Raw genomic sequence first — 15,134 nt, 5'->3', positions numbered from 1 at the left:
CATCAGTCTTCATGTCACTTTTGAAGAATGAAGACAATGGTAAAACAAAAGGGAAGATAGGGGTCCTTCTCAGTTGAGGATATTCCATTTAAGCTACATTCTAAGGATCACAACAATCACTCTTTGATGTAATGCTTTCTCCAAACAACCAACAAAACAACTGACTAAAATTCAGGGATATAATCATAAGTAGTTAGTGAATAATGGAGGTTGACTTGAAAACCTCCATTGACTAGCCATGGTGGACTAGCCATTGTATGCTCCACCCAAACTTAGTCTTCTCTCCACATAACAGACAACCTAAATGGGTTCTGATCACTTGCTGGCATAGGATCCCATTCTGGTTTCTCTTTAAACTAAGAGTAAAATTCAATCCATCTACTTCGGTCTACAAAGCATTAAGCCATTAGTTTCCAATCTACCTCCACTCTTCCTTTTTCTCTATGGAACCACCACAGAGAACTTTTGTCTGATCATGGAATATAACCCATTACATAATTTTGACATATCTGAAAGCTGGCTCTTACCCCAGGTTTTCATATGACTGAATCCTTTTTGTTATTTAGGACTAAAGGCAAATGCCACACATTCCTCAAAATTCTAAATATACTACAATAATTAGCCACTTTCTATTCCATTGCCCATCAGTTAGAAATTGCCTCTTGTGTTTATATTTTATTGTCTGCCTCCTACCAGTATGTAAATTTCTGAAAGTGGTCATTTGGTATCTCTTGCTCGCCACTTTATCTCTGTTTTGCAACACAGAACCAGATGAACAAATTAGTTGCTCAGAAATTATTTGTTAAGTATATGAACAAAATGCAATAAAATACACATGGCATGGATCTCTCTAAAAGTAGAGAAGCCATGAAAGACAGAATTTCTTATATCCTTTTAAATACTTAATTTTAGTTCTTTCACAGAAACCTTGATTTAGAGAATCAAGCAGGTCTTACATGCATTGGGAACATCCCTCTGATATCCAAGTAAAATCTTCCCATCGATGATATGTAATAATAATTTTCAAGTTGGTTTACTGTGGGTCACAGTGTGCAAGATTTTCATCTATCCCCATAGTGGAAAGCTTAGAGAGACCAAGCAGCAAGCTTGGGGATTCCATAATCCATCTAATTCAGGATCATGTGCAGATTTCTCCCAATATAATTTTATAGAATGTAGTACTTGTTTTATTTTTTCAAAACCTGTTAACTATCAGCTTTATTTAAAAATGTACAAATATTCTGACATGTAGAACTTAAGCTTGATGGATTCTTGAAACTCCACACAAAACTGGCACACCCAAGAAATCCATACCAAATTAATCACTCATAGACTGCTAATTCCATCCACTAATTTAACAATACAGTATTCAGGATAAATTAAAGGATTTAATATTAACACTTTTAAAAACAGTCACTTGTAACATGCTGCTATAATTAGAACAGTTTTTGGGTTATTGATACAAGAAATTTCAACAGCAAGCTTAAAGCTTTCTGAAAACATAAAAATTGAGACAATGAATTGATGCAAACATACTACATGTGAGAAAAATACTCTTCTTATGAATGTTAATACTCAGCTAAGTATAATCACTGGCACTGTGACTTGAGCCAGATTTTTAAATCTGGATTAGCTCAACCAGGGGGAAGGCTTCCAATGGAGGAAGGAATGGGACTCAAAGTTGGAATATTTGAAATTCTAGGGACAATGAAGAGACCTATTTTGGGGGAGCAGAGTTACATATCAGAACAATAGGAAAGTATTTTAAAAATTAAAATATATGTTTCAAAGTATTTGCATCAGCACCTCATGGTGAGTTGAAACTTCTTTAACAAGGCCCAATCTGAAAAATGCATATAAATGAGAATTTAGAGAGCCAAGACATGCCTTAGTCTTGCTGAGTGCAAGGCTATGGCTTTGCATTTTGTTCAGGGTCTCGACTAAATTGTAGGGACTTCAGAAATAATAGTCTTTTATAAAAAAGATATTGCTTATCTATAATAAATGATTTTAGTTAAAAGGTTTGACCAGGTAAAAGTTCATGAGCAGTGCACTGACTTTCAGGTTTTACCTCTCAAATATTCCTGAGAAAACAGTAAGAAAAAAGCAGCTTTCCTCACTTTCTAAGAACTCTTTTTCAGACTTTTCTAGATGAAATACACAGGCAATATTGCAGCTAAGGGACAAACTGAGGGACTGCTTCCCACTTAAACCAAATGAGAAGAAAACTTAGAACGATCTGTAAAAACTGCAAGGCAAAATGCAGCTCAAAACTGAATGGAGCAAGGGTCCTTTGCTAAGTGGAGGATGAAGTGTGATTACCCACTTGAAGGTCCCATTACATTGTGAGTGCAATTCAGTTTGGGGAAAATAGTTTAATGTATCTCTCAGAAAAAAATAGTTTATACTTTGCATCACAAACAAAACAGTGGTTATGATGTCCAGCGCCACCAAGCAACTTTCATTCTGTCCCATACTGCTGAGAGCGAATCCAAGGCAGGGCGGACATCCAGGATGGTGAACTGGTAGTCCTTGTTGACTTCACCACTATCACATATCTAACTTCCGTGCCACAGCTGTTGATGATCCAATCATGCCTGTCAAAGGGCAACTCATACCCCATCCAGGAACGAATTCTTGCCCTTGGTGAATACTCTTTTGCTTTCCCTCCAAATCGGATCAATGATGGACCACAGGGACACTCCGCAGCATCAAGAGCTTCCCACTTCAAAATCTCCTTCCAAGCCTGTTCGTTGTTCTGATTGTGAATTCTAATGATATTATACATATCTTTCTGACTAATATCCTCATCCTTCCACTTCCACCCTTTCCTCAACATTGCATTCCAGAACATCTGTTCAGAAGGATAAACCCACTTTTTCTCTGAATCTGCTCGTGGAATGGATGACTCCTCTCTGACGGTAGACAAAGGAAAGGGCTGATCTGGAGCTGGTGTTTGATTAGGTGGTGGCATCAGATTTGAAGGATCCAGGTTCTCCTTATTCTTAGCAGCAGCGCCTGTAACAGGACACTCCACATACTCATATGCACGATCTTGGTGGGCAGGCACAGAGTGTGTTTTGCTCTCACAGGTTTGAGCAGAGGGTTCCGCACTCATTGGACAGCCTTTCATTTTCCCTTCATGCATTGGGCATCCTGAAGGTGGTGATGCTGCCTGATGATCTGAAGCTTTTGAGGTCTGAACTGGAACAGCAGGAGTAGAGGCTGACAAACCCATGGTTGGAATCAGTGTTGACTCCAAACTATTTTAAATTTTCAGCTCCAACTCAAGCCCCGAGGACAGCGATCTGCTGTCGTCCCCGCCTTCCTCTCACTGGGTCATCGCTGTCGCCTCGGTCACCGCCGGCGCTCTAGAATGTAGTACTTGTGATTGAAATTTGCTCAAAATTTTAAAGAAGTGATTCAGAGTAATCAAATTTTCTTAAATTTGTTGAACCAACTGAACATCATTGAAAGCAACCTCTTTAGTACAGTGCTCAGCCAAAACACTTCCTTTTGCTTCACCCACTTCTTCTAGCTTAATCACATCCAATTTGTGGAAGGCAGCAGGAAAGAATCAAGGCATCCAGAGCATTCCCAAATTATTAAACACACCAAAAGTTTATCTGCTGCTGCTGATGTGTATGTTAGCCCTTTTTTCGCTTATCAGGAGACAGGCTAAAATCAAGGCTATAAATTTGACTAATTGTGCTCACTTGAATTTAGAAAGGTGTTTGAATTGTATATGCTCTTGGGAAATGGTGACTGCAAGAGAAACTTGAAAATATGCTTGCCCTGTGTTAATATGTGACCTGCCTACTACAGAGACAGGGTAAATTCTAAGCATAAACACTCATGAGATTCTCTCTCATCCTCATTTAAAATAGTGATGTGACCAGCATATGACACGTATGGACCCTGATGTACGCTGGAAAATTGTGTGTGTGTGTGTGTGTGTGTGTGTGTGTGTGTGTGTGTGTTCAGTGCTGGGAATTGAATTCAGAGCCTCATGTGTGCCAGGCTAGTGATATACCACTGATCTAAATGTCCAGCACCCTTGTTGTGTACTAAATAGAAGCTTCAATTCATAGATAGTGAGTGTGGGAAAGCAAAAATGTTTGGTGCTTTTGGTGGGGCATAGGTATACTTAGCTGCAGAGGTGAACTGAGATCAAATCAGAAGCATCTTCTAATAATTTTGCAGGTGCTTCCTTTGCCCTGAGGCAAAAGGAACTACTGGATCAAGAGACACTGATTTCCAGGTTCTGAAGTGTGCCTGGAGTCCAAAGTCACAGGATTCTGAAAAATTACCCCTCTCCCAGAACTCTGTCAAATTTATCCTAGAAGGTAAATGATTCATTTTCAGTTCAGTAATATCAGATCCACCTTCTATGTCCTTTAGAATTCTCTGCAGCTTCACGTGTACCATGGAACAAAAAATGGGTATGTTGTCAGTGCTTTCTACCTGCAGCCAGAATATATATAATAGCCATTTATCCCTCACATCTGTGCTCTTGGAACTCATTATTCGTCCATTTTTGAGATAGGTGAGCTCAAAGGGACTGAAGACTTGTCCAAAGTCACACACTAGTGATCGGGTGGGTCCTCTGCACTCTGAACCCAATCTGAATGGTTCTTAAGTGTTCCCTGTGCTAACACTTGCTGTTCAGTGTCTCTAATTCACAACCAGTTTATGTGATGCTTCATGCGGTGCATCTTTCTGAATTCTGTCATTAACCTAGAAGAATGGAAAAAATGTCAAATATAATATCTTAAGAGCACATTTTAAAATGTTTAGTAATGAATGGAATTTAAAAATAATTTAATTTAAAGATGAAATCATATTTCAATAAATATTTCAATAATATTTAAAAATGTTTTACATATTTCTGGTTTGGAGACAAGATGGCATAGATGCAGTTTTCCATATTCTTCCCACAAAGTACAGTTTAAACCCACAAATATATGCACACACATATAAACACACATATATATGCATGCATATACATATATCCACCTAAATATTTGTGTGTGTGTGTGTGTGTGTATATATATATATATATATATGTATATATATGATGTATACACAAAATTAAAAAAAGGATCTAAAAGATGTTGAGAAGGGCCACCAGCTGCAGACCTTGGAGTTGTTGAAACAAGGTACTCATTTTTGGGGTATTATTGTTTGTTTGTTTGTTTCATATATCCCAGACTGGAGTGGGACCTTCTGAAGGCAGCAACCTCTGTGTCAACAGACACAGAGAAGAAAAGCTCCTCCAAAATCATTATCACTTTAACCAAAAGATCATGAAAGGGCCGGCCTAGCACTAGAGAAAACTTTTAGATAACAACTGTGAAACACCAGAGGAAAATAGTGGCCTTAATCCCACCCCTTGCAAAAAATACAGGATGAGAAATCTAAACTTTTACCTTCACATGGTGGAAATCTCATGCCCTATCCTCCTCCTCCCCACTAGCATGGTATCATCAAAAATTGGGTGGGAAGCCAGGTCACTTATGCACATGGAGCAGAAATTAGGTAACTTTCCCCCTCATCATTGGGTTGATGTCAGAAGAGGTCTATAGGCATCATGACTTTTACCCGTGCTGTGATAGGTAAAATGATGACTCCCCAGTATGTCTATTTCCTAATCCTCAGAATCTGCAGTTTTGTCCTAATCCCCAGAATTTGTGAATATGCTACTTTACATGGAAAAAAATATTATTAAGTTTGCAGATGGAACTGAAGCTGCTTATCACATGACATTAAGACATGAATATTTTCCTGGATTATCGAGGTAGAGTTTCTTCTCATGTGAGCCCTCAAAAATACAAGAGGGATGTTAAAGAATGAGTTATAGTGATGCAATATGTGAGGACCCTGACCCATCATTGCTGGCTTTGGAATTGGAGAAAGGTAGCAATAGAAACATATAAGCTATAAGTGGCAGCATATAGAAACAGAGTGGATCTTAATTTTCGGGCAGCTGGAGAGAGGGACCTCAGTCCCACTACCCCAAGGAATTTTAACCCACTAACAAACTACATAAACAGAAAATAGATCTTCCCAGAGCTTCTGGAAAAGAACGCAGCCTGATAATACCTGGAGTTTTGATGAGTGAGACATATAATAGACTCCTGACTTGAAAAACTGTAAGACGATGTGTTATTTTAAATGAGACTAAGTTTGAGGCAATTTGCTGAAGCAGTAAAGGAAAATATTACAACTTCCCAGGAGTAATGAGACTTCCAACATCATGCACTTTCAATGGAAACCATGTAGGGGAACATTTATCAGGCACTTTTCTCCCATAGGTTATAAACATAAACATGGGCCTAGAGGAAAAAGTGGATTTCCATCTCCAAATTCCAGCAGTGAATCTCCTTCACTCTCCAGCATAGTGTCATAGGAGGTGTGTTGAGACAGAAAATTTAAGTAATACCCAAAACCTTATAACACAACAAATGTCCAAAACAAAACAGAAGGTCACTTGTCAGGCAAAGAACCAGCAAAAACTCTACTTTAATGAGAAAACGACATTAATGGATGGCAAAACTGAGATGATACAGCTATGTAGAATTTCCTGATGAGACTTTTGAGGCAGCCATCATTAAACTACATCATTAAATATACTACCATCATTATGAACACACTTGAAAAAAGTGAAGAAATAGGAAGTTTCCCCAAAAGTAGAGATGATACAATGAAAATACAATAGAAAAAATAGATTATTTCATTAAAAACTCATTGGATAGATTGGATGACAAACTGGAGAGAAGAATCAGTGAACTTGAAGACAGAACAATAAAAACAACACATTCTAGAGAAAAAATACATTGAAAAATATTTAACAGACTCAGTGACTTGGGACCATATAACAAAAGAAATTTTTAGAAAACCAATGTCATTTGGCATCACAGTAGATTTTTCATCAGAATCTGTGGGAACCAGAGAGAAGTGATACAACATTTCTTAAGTTCTGAAAGAAAAAAAAAATCTCGTCCTAGAAACCCATCAATGGTGGAGATATCGTTCAGTAACGAAGTGGAAATAAACACATCTCAGGCAAAGTAAAGCAGCAAATTCATTGCCAGTAAATCTGCTTTTAAAATGGCTAAAGAAAGTTTTCAAAACATTACGTAATTGATAAAAGAAGGGATCTTGGCACATCGGGGATGGAAAAGGAACAAGAGAAAGAATAATATTGTATGCAAAAAGCATTTACTTCCCTTGAGTTCTCAAAATTGTTTCATGGTTGAAGCAAAAACCATACCATCATCTGTAGTTTTCAATGCAGAAAAATTATTTAACAAAGCAATGTTTTAATGAACATATTTAAAAAAGATTAATAATCAATTCTCAATGTACTGAGTACTTACCACATGTTCAATGATATTTTCTATTATCTCTAATTCTATTTGTCTTTTCGGGTGGCAGAGTAGTGCTACTTTGCAGATATAGAACATAAGGCTCTCAGGACCCTCACGTGAGAGCCGGGATTGTTAAGCAAGGATTTTGGTTAAACGACTGAACATGAATTGTTTTGGGAAGACTGCATAACATATATAGAGGGACGCAGATTTCTGAGTATTCAAGAATTTTGTTACACTCTTCATATATTCCCCATAACTGAGTATTTATCAATCACTGGAGACCGTCTCTCTTCTAAAGAATATAGAGTTCACAGGTAGCCAGTTAGGTGGAGTGAGTGATGGCACATAACCCATGAAAGGTACAAATCATAGTTTTACCTTTTACTGAAACAAATCCACGAAGGACAGGTTCTCTGCAGGTGCGTGGAAGTCACAGTTTTATGCAAAAATAATAAAAATTGTGGCTTGGAACATAAAATCTCACCTTCCTGTGGTTGTACTTCTTCAAGAAAATTATCCTGGTCTCAAGTACATAACTTTCTTATGCGAAAGGCCACATATAGCTATCATTTATATATCTACCTTTGAAGACAATGTGGATTGGTGTAAGTTTCCTGAAATCTACCCAAAGGGACTTAGACTCGTATTCTCAATGCAGAAATTACTAGCTACGTCATATTGGAAAGTTACTTAACCACTCTGATTCTTATTGTGTTTTCCCATTTTGAACGAGGATGTAAGAATAGATACGAGGTATCATGTTTGTGATGATCAAATGAAGAAAACCATGCATACATACAACCATGCTTTAATAATATTTATGCTATTCAGTAAATTTTAGACCCCTGATCTACCACAACCCTTCAGTCTCCAAGGCAAAATAGCTGGTTTAATTTTTAGTTTAAATATCTGTTTCCTTATGTTGGGGTCTTCAATTGTGTCCAAATGGACACTGACTTGGGGTAGAGCATCTTTTGAAAAAAAAAATATGTACTGATGATATCATAGCTGACTTCCAAACCACTACGGGTAATAAGGCAGTAAAGAACATTGCAGTCCAGCCAATAGAAATTCAAGCAACAGCGGGGGGCGGTGGCACACGCCTGTAATCCCAGCAACTCTGGAGGCTGAGGCAGGAGGACTGCAAGTTCAAATCCAGCCTCAGCAACTTGGCCAGGTGGTAAGCAACTCAAGGAGGCCCTGTCTCTAAATAAAATACAAAAAGGGCTGAGGATGTGGCTCAGTGGCCGAGTGTCCCTGAGTTCAATCCTCAGTACCAAAAGAGAAAACGAAGAAATTCAAACAACAATCCGGTAATAAAAAACAGAGGATGATGCAAGAGAAAAAGAAAAGAAAAACCAGTGAGGTATAAAGGAGATGTAAGATGACAGAAACAACTACAAAGATGGAAATTATTGGGACAAATTCAGAACAGATCCATATGTTTGATGTTTGAGGGAGCAATATCTAAGTCATAAGCATGATGAAGGATTAAAAGCAAATAATTATGTAATTCATTTAATGATTTGAAATTTGAAGTCTTTTTTATTTGTTGGTTGTTTTTAGTTATACAGGAAAGCAGAATCCATTATGATATAATTATACAAGCATGGAATAGATCTTATTCTAGTTAGAATCCCATTCTTATGGATGTGCATGATGGTGGAATTCACTGTGTTGTTTTCATACCTGTCATGAGAAGATTATGTCAGATTCATTTAACTGTCTTTCCCTTTCCTGTTTCCCATACCTTCCCTTCAAACCCCATTGTTTAATCTCCTGCACATTTGAATTCTTAAATGATCATGGGAGGAATTCAGGGTGCAGAAACTGATCTTCTAATTGTTGTATATAGAAATCAAGAATCTTCAAAATATACACATTTCAAAAATTCACTGAAATTGCCAAATACATAAAGTGGAAATGTTTAGCATATCTCTCATTAACAGATTTAAAACAAACAATAACTATTTGGAATACAGACTTGAAGAACCTGTTTACACTATTGTGTGAAATCTGAAAGTAACAATTTGATATAAAATTTTTCCAAAAATGACAAAAGCAAATCAAGTTGAAATAGCCTGATCATTTTAGCACCTACTATCATGATGATATAAGGAACACTAATATGGCCAACCTTATCTACATCCTATTATCTTTTATACATTATGGTGTTCTTCTGACACTTAAGTTAAAACAAATGCTGGATCTGACATTAACCATCTTACCCATTTCATATAAATATCTTACAGAAAGACACATATAGAAATTGACAAATTATCCTGTGTATTTAGAATACATGTTAAAGGCCTTGAGATTTTTTTTATTATTTTTATTTAGCTTTTAATTTTTTACAGACTGCATTTTGATTCACTGTACACAAATGGGGTACATAATTTGTTTCTATGGTTGTACACAATGCAGATTCATACCATTCGAGTAATGATACATGTACATAGGGCAATGATGCCTGTCTCATTCCACCATTTATCATACCCACCTCCCTCTCATTTTCTTCTACATATTCTAAAGTTCCCCCATTATTCTCTCATTCCCCACCCCCTCCCCCATTATATATCATCCTCTACTTATCAGGGAAAACATTCGAAGGCCTTCAGATATTTAGAATTAAGTATTGCAGCGTCTCTAGTTTTCCTGGTGAGGGGGGGATGTGGGAAGAAACATCCAGAAACTTTAAAGCTGATTCCTTTAGAAATTTCCAAGGAAGATTAACTGATTCACTTTTTATACATGATCTGTAATTGACACATTAGAGTGATAACGACTTCCAAAGAAAGTGTAAATTTTTTGATTATGACTAAAGTAACAGAGACAGACCATAAGAAGAGATATAATGGTTCCAGGGAAAGAAACATTCAGAGACTGGACAAGCTGGCACCACAAAAAAAAAAAAAAAAAAAAAAAAAAAAAAAAAAAAAAAAAAAAAAAAAAAAAAAAAAAAAGCTGGTCAGAAAGAGATAGCTGAAAACACGAATGTTGATATATATGCCAATTTTTAAAACAAAAGGCAGGTAGACCAGTATACACAGAAAAGGGGCAGGAAGAGGAAAGAGGAAAGTAGAAAGAGATAGAAATAAAGTCCAAGAAGAAAAGACAAGCAGAAACAGGAAATGAGAGAGATATGTATTGACAGAGACAGGGGAGGGGAATCGAATGATAAACACAGAAAGAATGAGAGACAGAAATACATGAGAAAGAGGGACACAGAGTGAGATGAAGACAAACATAGGCAAAAGTAACAGAGAGATACAGAGGTAAGCATATAGAAACTATGACAGACAGTCTAAAAGGTCCATAGCTTAAGAATGTAATAAAGTCTGTACTTATTCCTGTTAAAAATGAGAAACTGGTGAGCATGTGTACCTGCATGCGAAAGCATGCACATGCACACACACACACACACAGAGGCAGAGACTGCCAGAGGAGGAAGACACAGTGAGACAGACACAGAAAGTAAGAATGAGAAAAATGGACACAAAGAAAGGCAAATTAGATAAAGACACACAAAGGTGGACATGGATGCAGACACTGACAGATAGATAATGAGACAAATACTGATAGGGACAACAGAGAGAAATGAAGAGAGAAAAGGCAGAAAAAACTCCTGATCATGTTTAAGGACTACATTGCATCCTACAGGCTTATGTCTCCTTTGGTGCAGTATATACTTTGTTCACATTTAGTTAGATGATTTTGTGTACAATCGCCATAGCTGCATATCTTGTCCTACTTCACATTCCTTTACTGAGAGTCTATAAACAAATACAGCATTACTATGGAAAGCATTCTATCTCAGACTTAGCAGTCAAAATAAATTTAAAAAAATTAAAGTGAAAAATAAAATCTAGTTTTGGATAAGTGCCCCAAGCTGGCAAATGGAAACAGTCAAGGTTTGATTGAATTTAAATGTATGTATTTCAGATGTAATTCTTTGCACTCCATCAGATATCTTTGTACTGTAGACATCAATGATCAGTTGAAAGATGAAAGTTAGTTGGGAAACAAAGCAGAAAAAATCTTGCAGCCAGTGTTCATTTTCAGCTAAGTAGTTTCTGAATTTCAAAAGTGAAGATATGTCATTTTTGAGGGAATGTCATCCTGCTATTCAGTTCAGGAAAATGTAAGATGAAATTACTTCAAACGTTTACATAAAGGAAGTAAAAGTGGTAAAGCATAAACCTATTTTTGCCATTTTACTAAACATTACATACCATTCACCAACTGTATTTAAAAACATGGAATGAGGTTTGTTGTTCACATATAGAGCATAAAAGAACATGACAGGAAGGAAATGCAAAATAAAGGACAGACACCAAAGGGTGCAACAAGGGCACCTTCAACGAGGCACTTCGTATTACTGTCATCAAAGTATTATCCTAACATTAGCATGAAGATTTGATATGGAATAGCCTTTCAAATCTACTTAAGAAAAAAAATGAATAAAAGGTCAGGGTTTCTAAACTGGGTGGAAATGGAAAGATTGTAATTGGGAAGAGAATTATAAACCCATAAAAATTCTGGTTTCAAATAAGTAAAGTGTTACACTTTTAGATTTATTTTTTATTTGTAAATTTTGCTTTATATTTTTACACTCCTCCAAAGTATATTCCAGATTATCATAATCATCATGACCATTCTCTGGTGTCTGTACATTTGCAAATCTAAAACACATGTAAACCTTTAGCCCCCGAATGCAATTTGAACTTCAAACATGTCTAAAGACCAAAGAACATGAACTTGCTTAAAGAGCACTTTCTGACACAGAGATAATTCTTGACTGTGCCACATACAAATCCGTATGTAGTAAAAGAACATCCTCATAGAACCGAACTGCTTCCTACCACCCAAGCCCAATGTAGGCTGTTTTAAGCTTTGAAATGCCTTTCTGGGATTAAAGTGCTATGGAAATCAAAGCCAGTTCCAATTTACATCAAGATGATCTTTTGTTGAAGAGCAACCAACACAAAGAAGACCATCTGTGTAGTCTGCATGGGTTCACATAATGGGAATCATGGAAAGTAAGCAGTATGCTCATTGGCAGGAAATGGGGAAAGGGGAACAAGGAATGAAACCAGTTAACAAGTGGAGCATGGGAGCTCTAAATGTGTCAACTGAAAGAGAAGTCAAAATATCCCAACAACATCCACTTAATCGAACTACAGGAAAGCGATGGTTTAAAGACTTTCACAAAGAGTAGTAGAGTAGGTAACACTCAGTTCCTCGCTAAAGTCAGTTGGCCTTTGTCTTCTTGGAAATTATGTGGCAGTTGAAGGAAGGTAAACCAGGTGGACAGGTTGCCACATTAACAGCACAATTGAGTTCTGGAGGTGATTTGGCTTTGAAATGTGTGCTCCTCCTATGCCCTGTAAATAGTTTCAAGTCTTAGGGAATACACTTCAATAAAGCCCGTGTGCATCAAGACAGATCAGCTGTTCAGCTCTCTGGGCTTTTGCAGGGGTCCTCACTCTGGGCAGTGCCTCTCTCCCTGGGGATGTACAGGAAGTTACATGCCATGTATAGGGGGAAGACCACATCTTGGTTCTCTAGGTTCACTACCTCTAGTTCTTGATCCTTTCTTAGGGAAAGCATCTGATATTCTGTGTCCCTCCTGAAAATGGCTCTCCCATTCCTGTCCAAAGAGACAAGCCGGAGTCGAAATGCAACTTTTCTCTGCCAGAGTAAGCTGACCCCAAGACCACAGGACTTGTTCAGTGCACTGCGGCGGAATACGATGCGGCGGTTGGTGTAGCACACCACCAGGTCCCAGCCAAAGTTAAAGCCTGCCCACCTCCAGCTGCATTGTTCATCTCTTCGGAGCTGGCCCCCACACCGCATGCTGTTTTCTTGGAGGTCAGACATGTAGACATCTACAGGCCCAACCTCCTTGGTCTGCTCAGCCCGGAGAAGGGCTAGCCACTGCTCTTTGTATACTGGGGTCAACCATGTGGCAGGGATCAGTGCATCCTGGTCAATAACATGAGCAGATGGCAGGTCACAGATTATGTAGGCCAGCCGTAGCTGCTGGAACACTGGCATGAAGGCTCTGCCCTGCTCAGTCTCCAGAAAAGGGGCACCTTCTGACTCCCCTCTAAGCCTGGCAAACCAGGAGTTGGCATCGGGCAGTAAAGCTCTTCGGGTGCCCCTCCATGTGGGCTGCAGCTTCAGGAACATCCACTTTTTTAGTGTGGTGTATATGTCCATCTCCACCTCCAACACCAAGAGATCTGAAGAGGCAATGAGCTCTTTCATGAGATCCAGGCTGACTTCCGTCAAAAGTTCCTCACTACGCTGGGTCATCAAGTTGTCCAACAGCCACTGGCGGCAAATGGTTCTGATGTCCTGAAGCCCGTAGTTCTCCGCTGAGTAGTAGTAGCTGCACACACTCTGGGCACTGACAGTCTCCTTCATGATCTCCCTGCACTGTTGAATTAGCTCATCCAACTGCAGCATACTGGCAGTAGCCAGGATGGCTATGACTCGGCAGGGAGGGATGATCATAGATTCACGGTACAAGGAGCCCAATACCTCATGCAAGGCCTCACGATCAATGTTCTCATCAGGCATCTGTATCTCTATGGTATTCATGTTTGTTTCCCGCCAGGCGCCGCTGAACATGCTAGCGAAGTACCCTGACTGGCACAGGTAGACCCTGTGTAAGTTCCACTCCTCCCCCAATGCACGGATCTGTATGTCACTGCCCTCACCCCTCAGGAAGAGCGCCTGGTAAATGGACCGGGACTTGTCCTTGATCCCCTCCTGGCGAGGAGCCTTTGCCAGTGGCCCTCCTGGGCTGGTCTTCCGCTTGCGGCCTACCTGACTGGTGGAGAGTTGGGATTCTTCACTCTCCTCCTCCCCCTGCACCACTGCTGCTTCCATCTCCTCCACTGCCTCCTGCTCCTCTCTAACAGCTCCTGGCTCCTCTGGGGCACGATCCCGCCTGAGCCACATCATCCGACTGCTTAGTGCCCCCATGGTCTGTGAATCTCAAGGGCACGATTTTGTACTTCCTTCTTCCCAGGCGTAACTTCCAGAGGCAAAAGCTCAGCCAAAAGCTCCGAGGGCTGCTGGGAAAGCTTACGTCGGCCCCCAACGTCAACACTGACGCCAAGACAAGCCACGCCCTGCTCTGCCCTCGATCCTGTTGCACAAGGGCGCACCCTACCAGGGAGGACCGCACTGTGCACCTTCTCTCTGAAAAATACTTGCTCTGGGGCTCCCTTCACAGGCTGACACCGGGATAGAGGCAATTTTGAAATAAATTTCTCCCATTACTTTCAGGAACACAAGGAGTACTTAAGGATAACTTCCTTTGGAGAATTGAGTCCCAGCGTTGTCCTCCAGGCATCTTCATTTCTTATTAACTTTCATGATTACCTCAATACTTGAGTCAGTAAAGCCATTTCCTTTTGTTTTGTTTTGTTTTGTTACCATATATAATGTTTTTATTGTAATTACAATACACACAATTTTTTGAAATTGCTTTTGTTGATTATATGCCAACTCTTTTATCTGTAGGGAGCCTATGGCTGCAATAAAACCATGACTTAACACAGACGAATTTTAGATTACTATAGGATTCTATACTCACTCGTTGTTAAATGGACATGAGTTGTTCATCAGTGGGAGGACATGTGGAATGGTCTGGATCAACTCACCTACCAACAGAAGTCTCCAACCCATCAATGGGCTCAGAACCAGGAGTACCATCCAGGTGGACTGAGGTGGCACTGGGATGGGAGC

General features: G+C 39.1%; 1 protein-coding gene and 1 pseudogene across 2 annotated transcripts; both read right to left on the bottom strand.

Annotated features, from left to right (window-relative positions):
• Window positions 1-1,200: 1,200 nt before the first annotated feature.
• On the bottom strand, window positions 1,201-3,272 carry LOC306651029 (holocytochrome c-type synthase-like; annotated as a pseudogene). The gene has a single exon. The product of its transcript is annotated as a holocytochrome c-type synthase-like (transcript).
• A 9,583-nt stretch (window positions 3,273-12,855) lies between these two features.
• On the bottom strand, window positions 12,856-14,366 carry LOC306651125 (germ cell-less protein-like 1; the record flags this gene model as incomplete). The annotated part of the gene is given in 2 exon segments (XM_079123636.1): window positions 12,856-12,876; window positions 12,879-14,366. Coding segments are annotated over 2 exon segments (1,509 nt in total).
• Between the last annotated feature and the right edge of the window lie 768 nt (window positions 14,367-15,134).

Source organism: Sciurus vulgaris (genome assembly GCF_902686455.1).
Source record: "Sciurus vulgaris genome assembly, chromosome: X".
NCBI lineage: Eukaryota > Metazoa > Chordata > Mammalia > Rodentia > Sciuridae > Sciurus > Sciurus vulgaris.
This window is presented reverse-complemented; position numbering and strand designations above follow the sequence as displayed.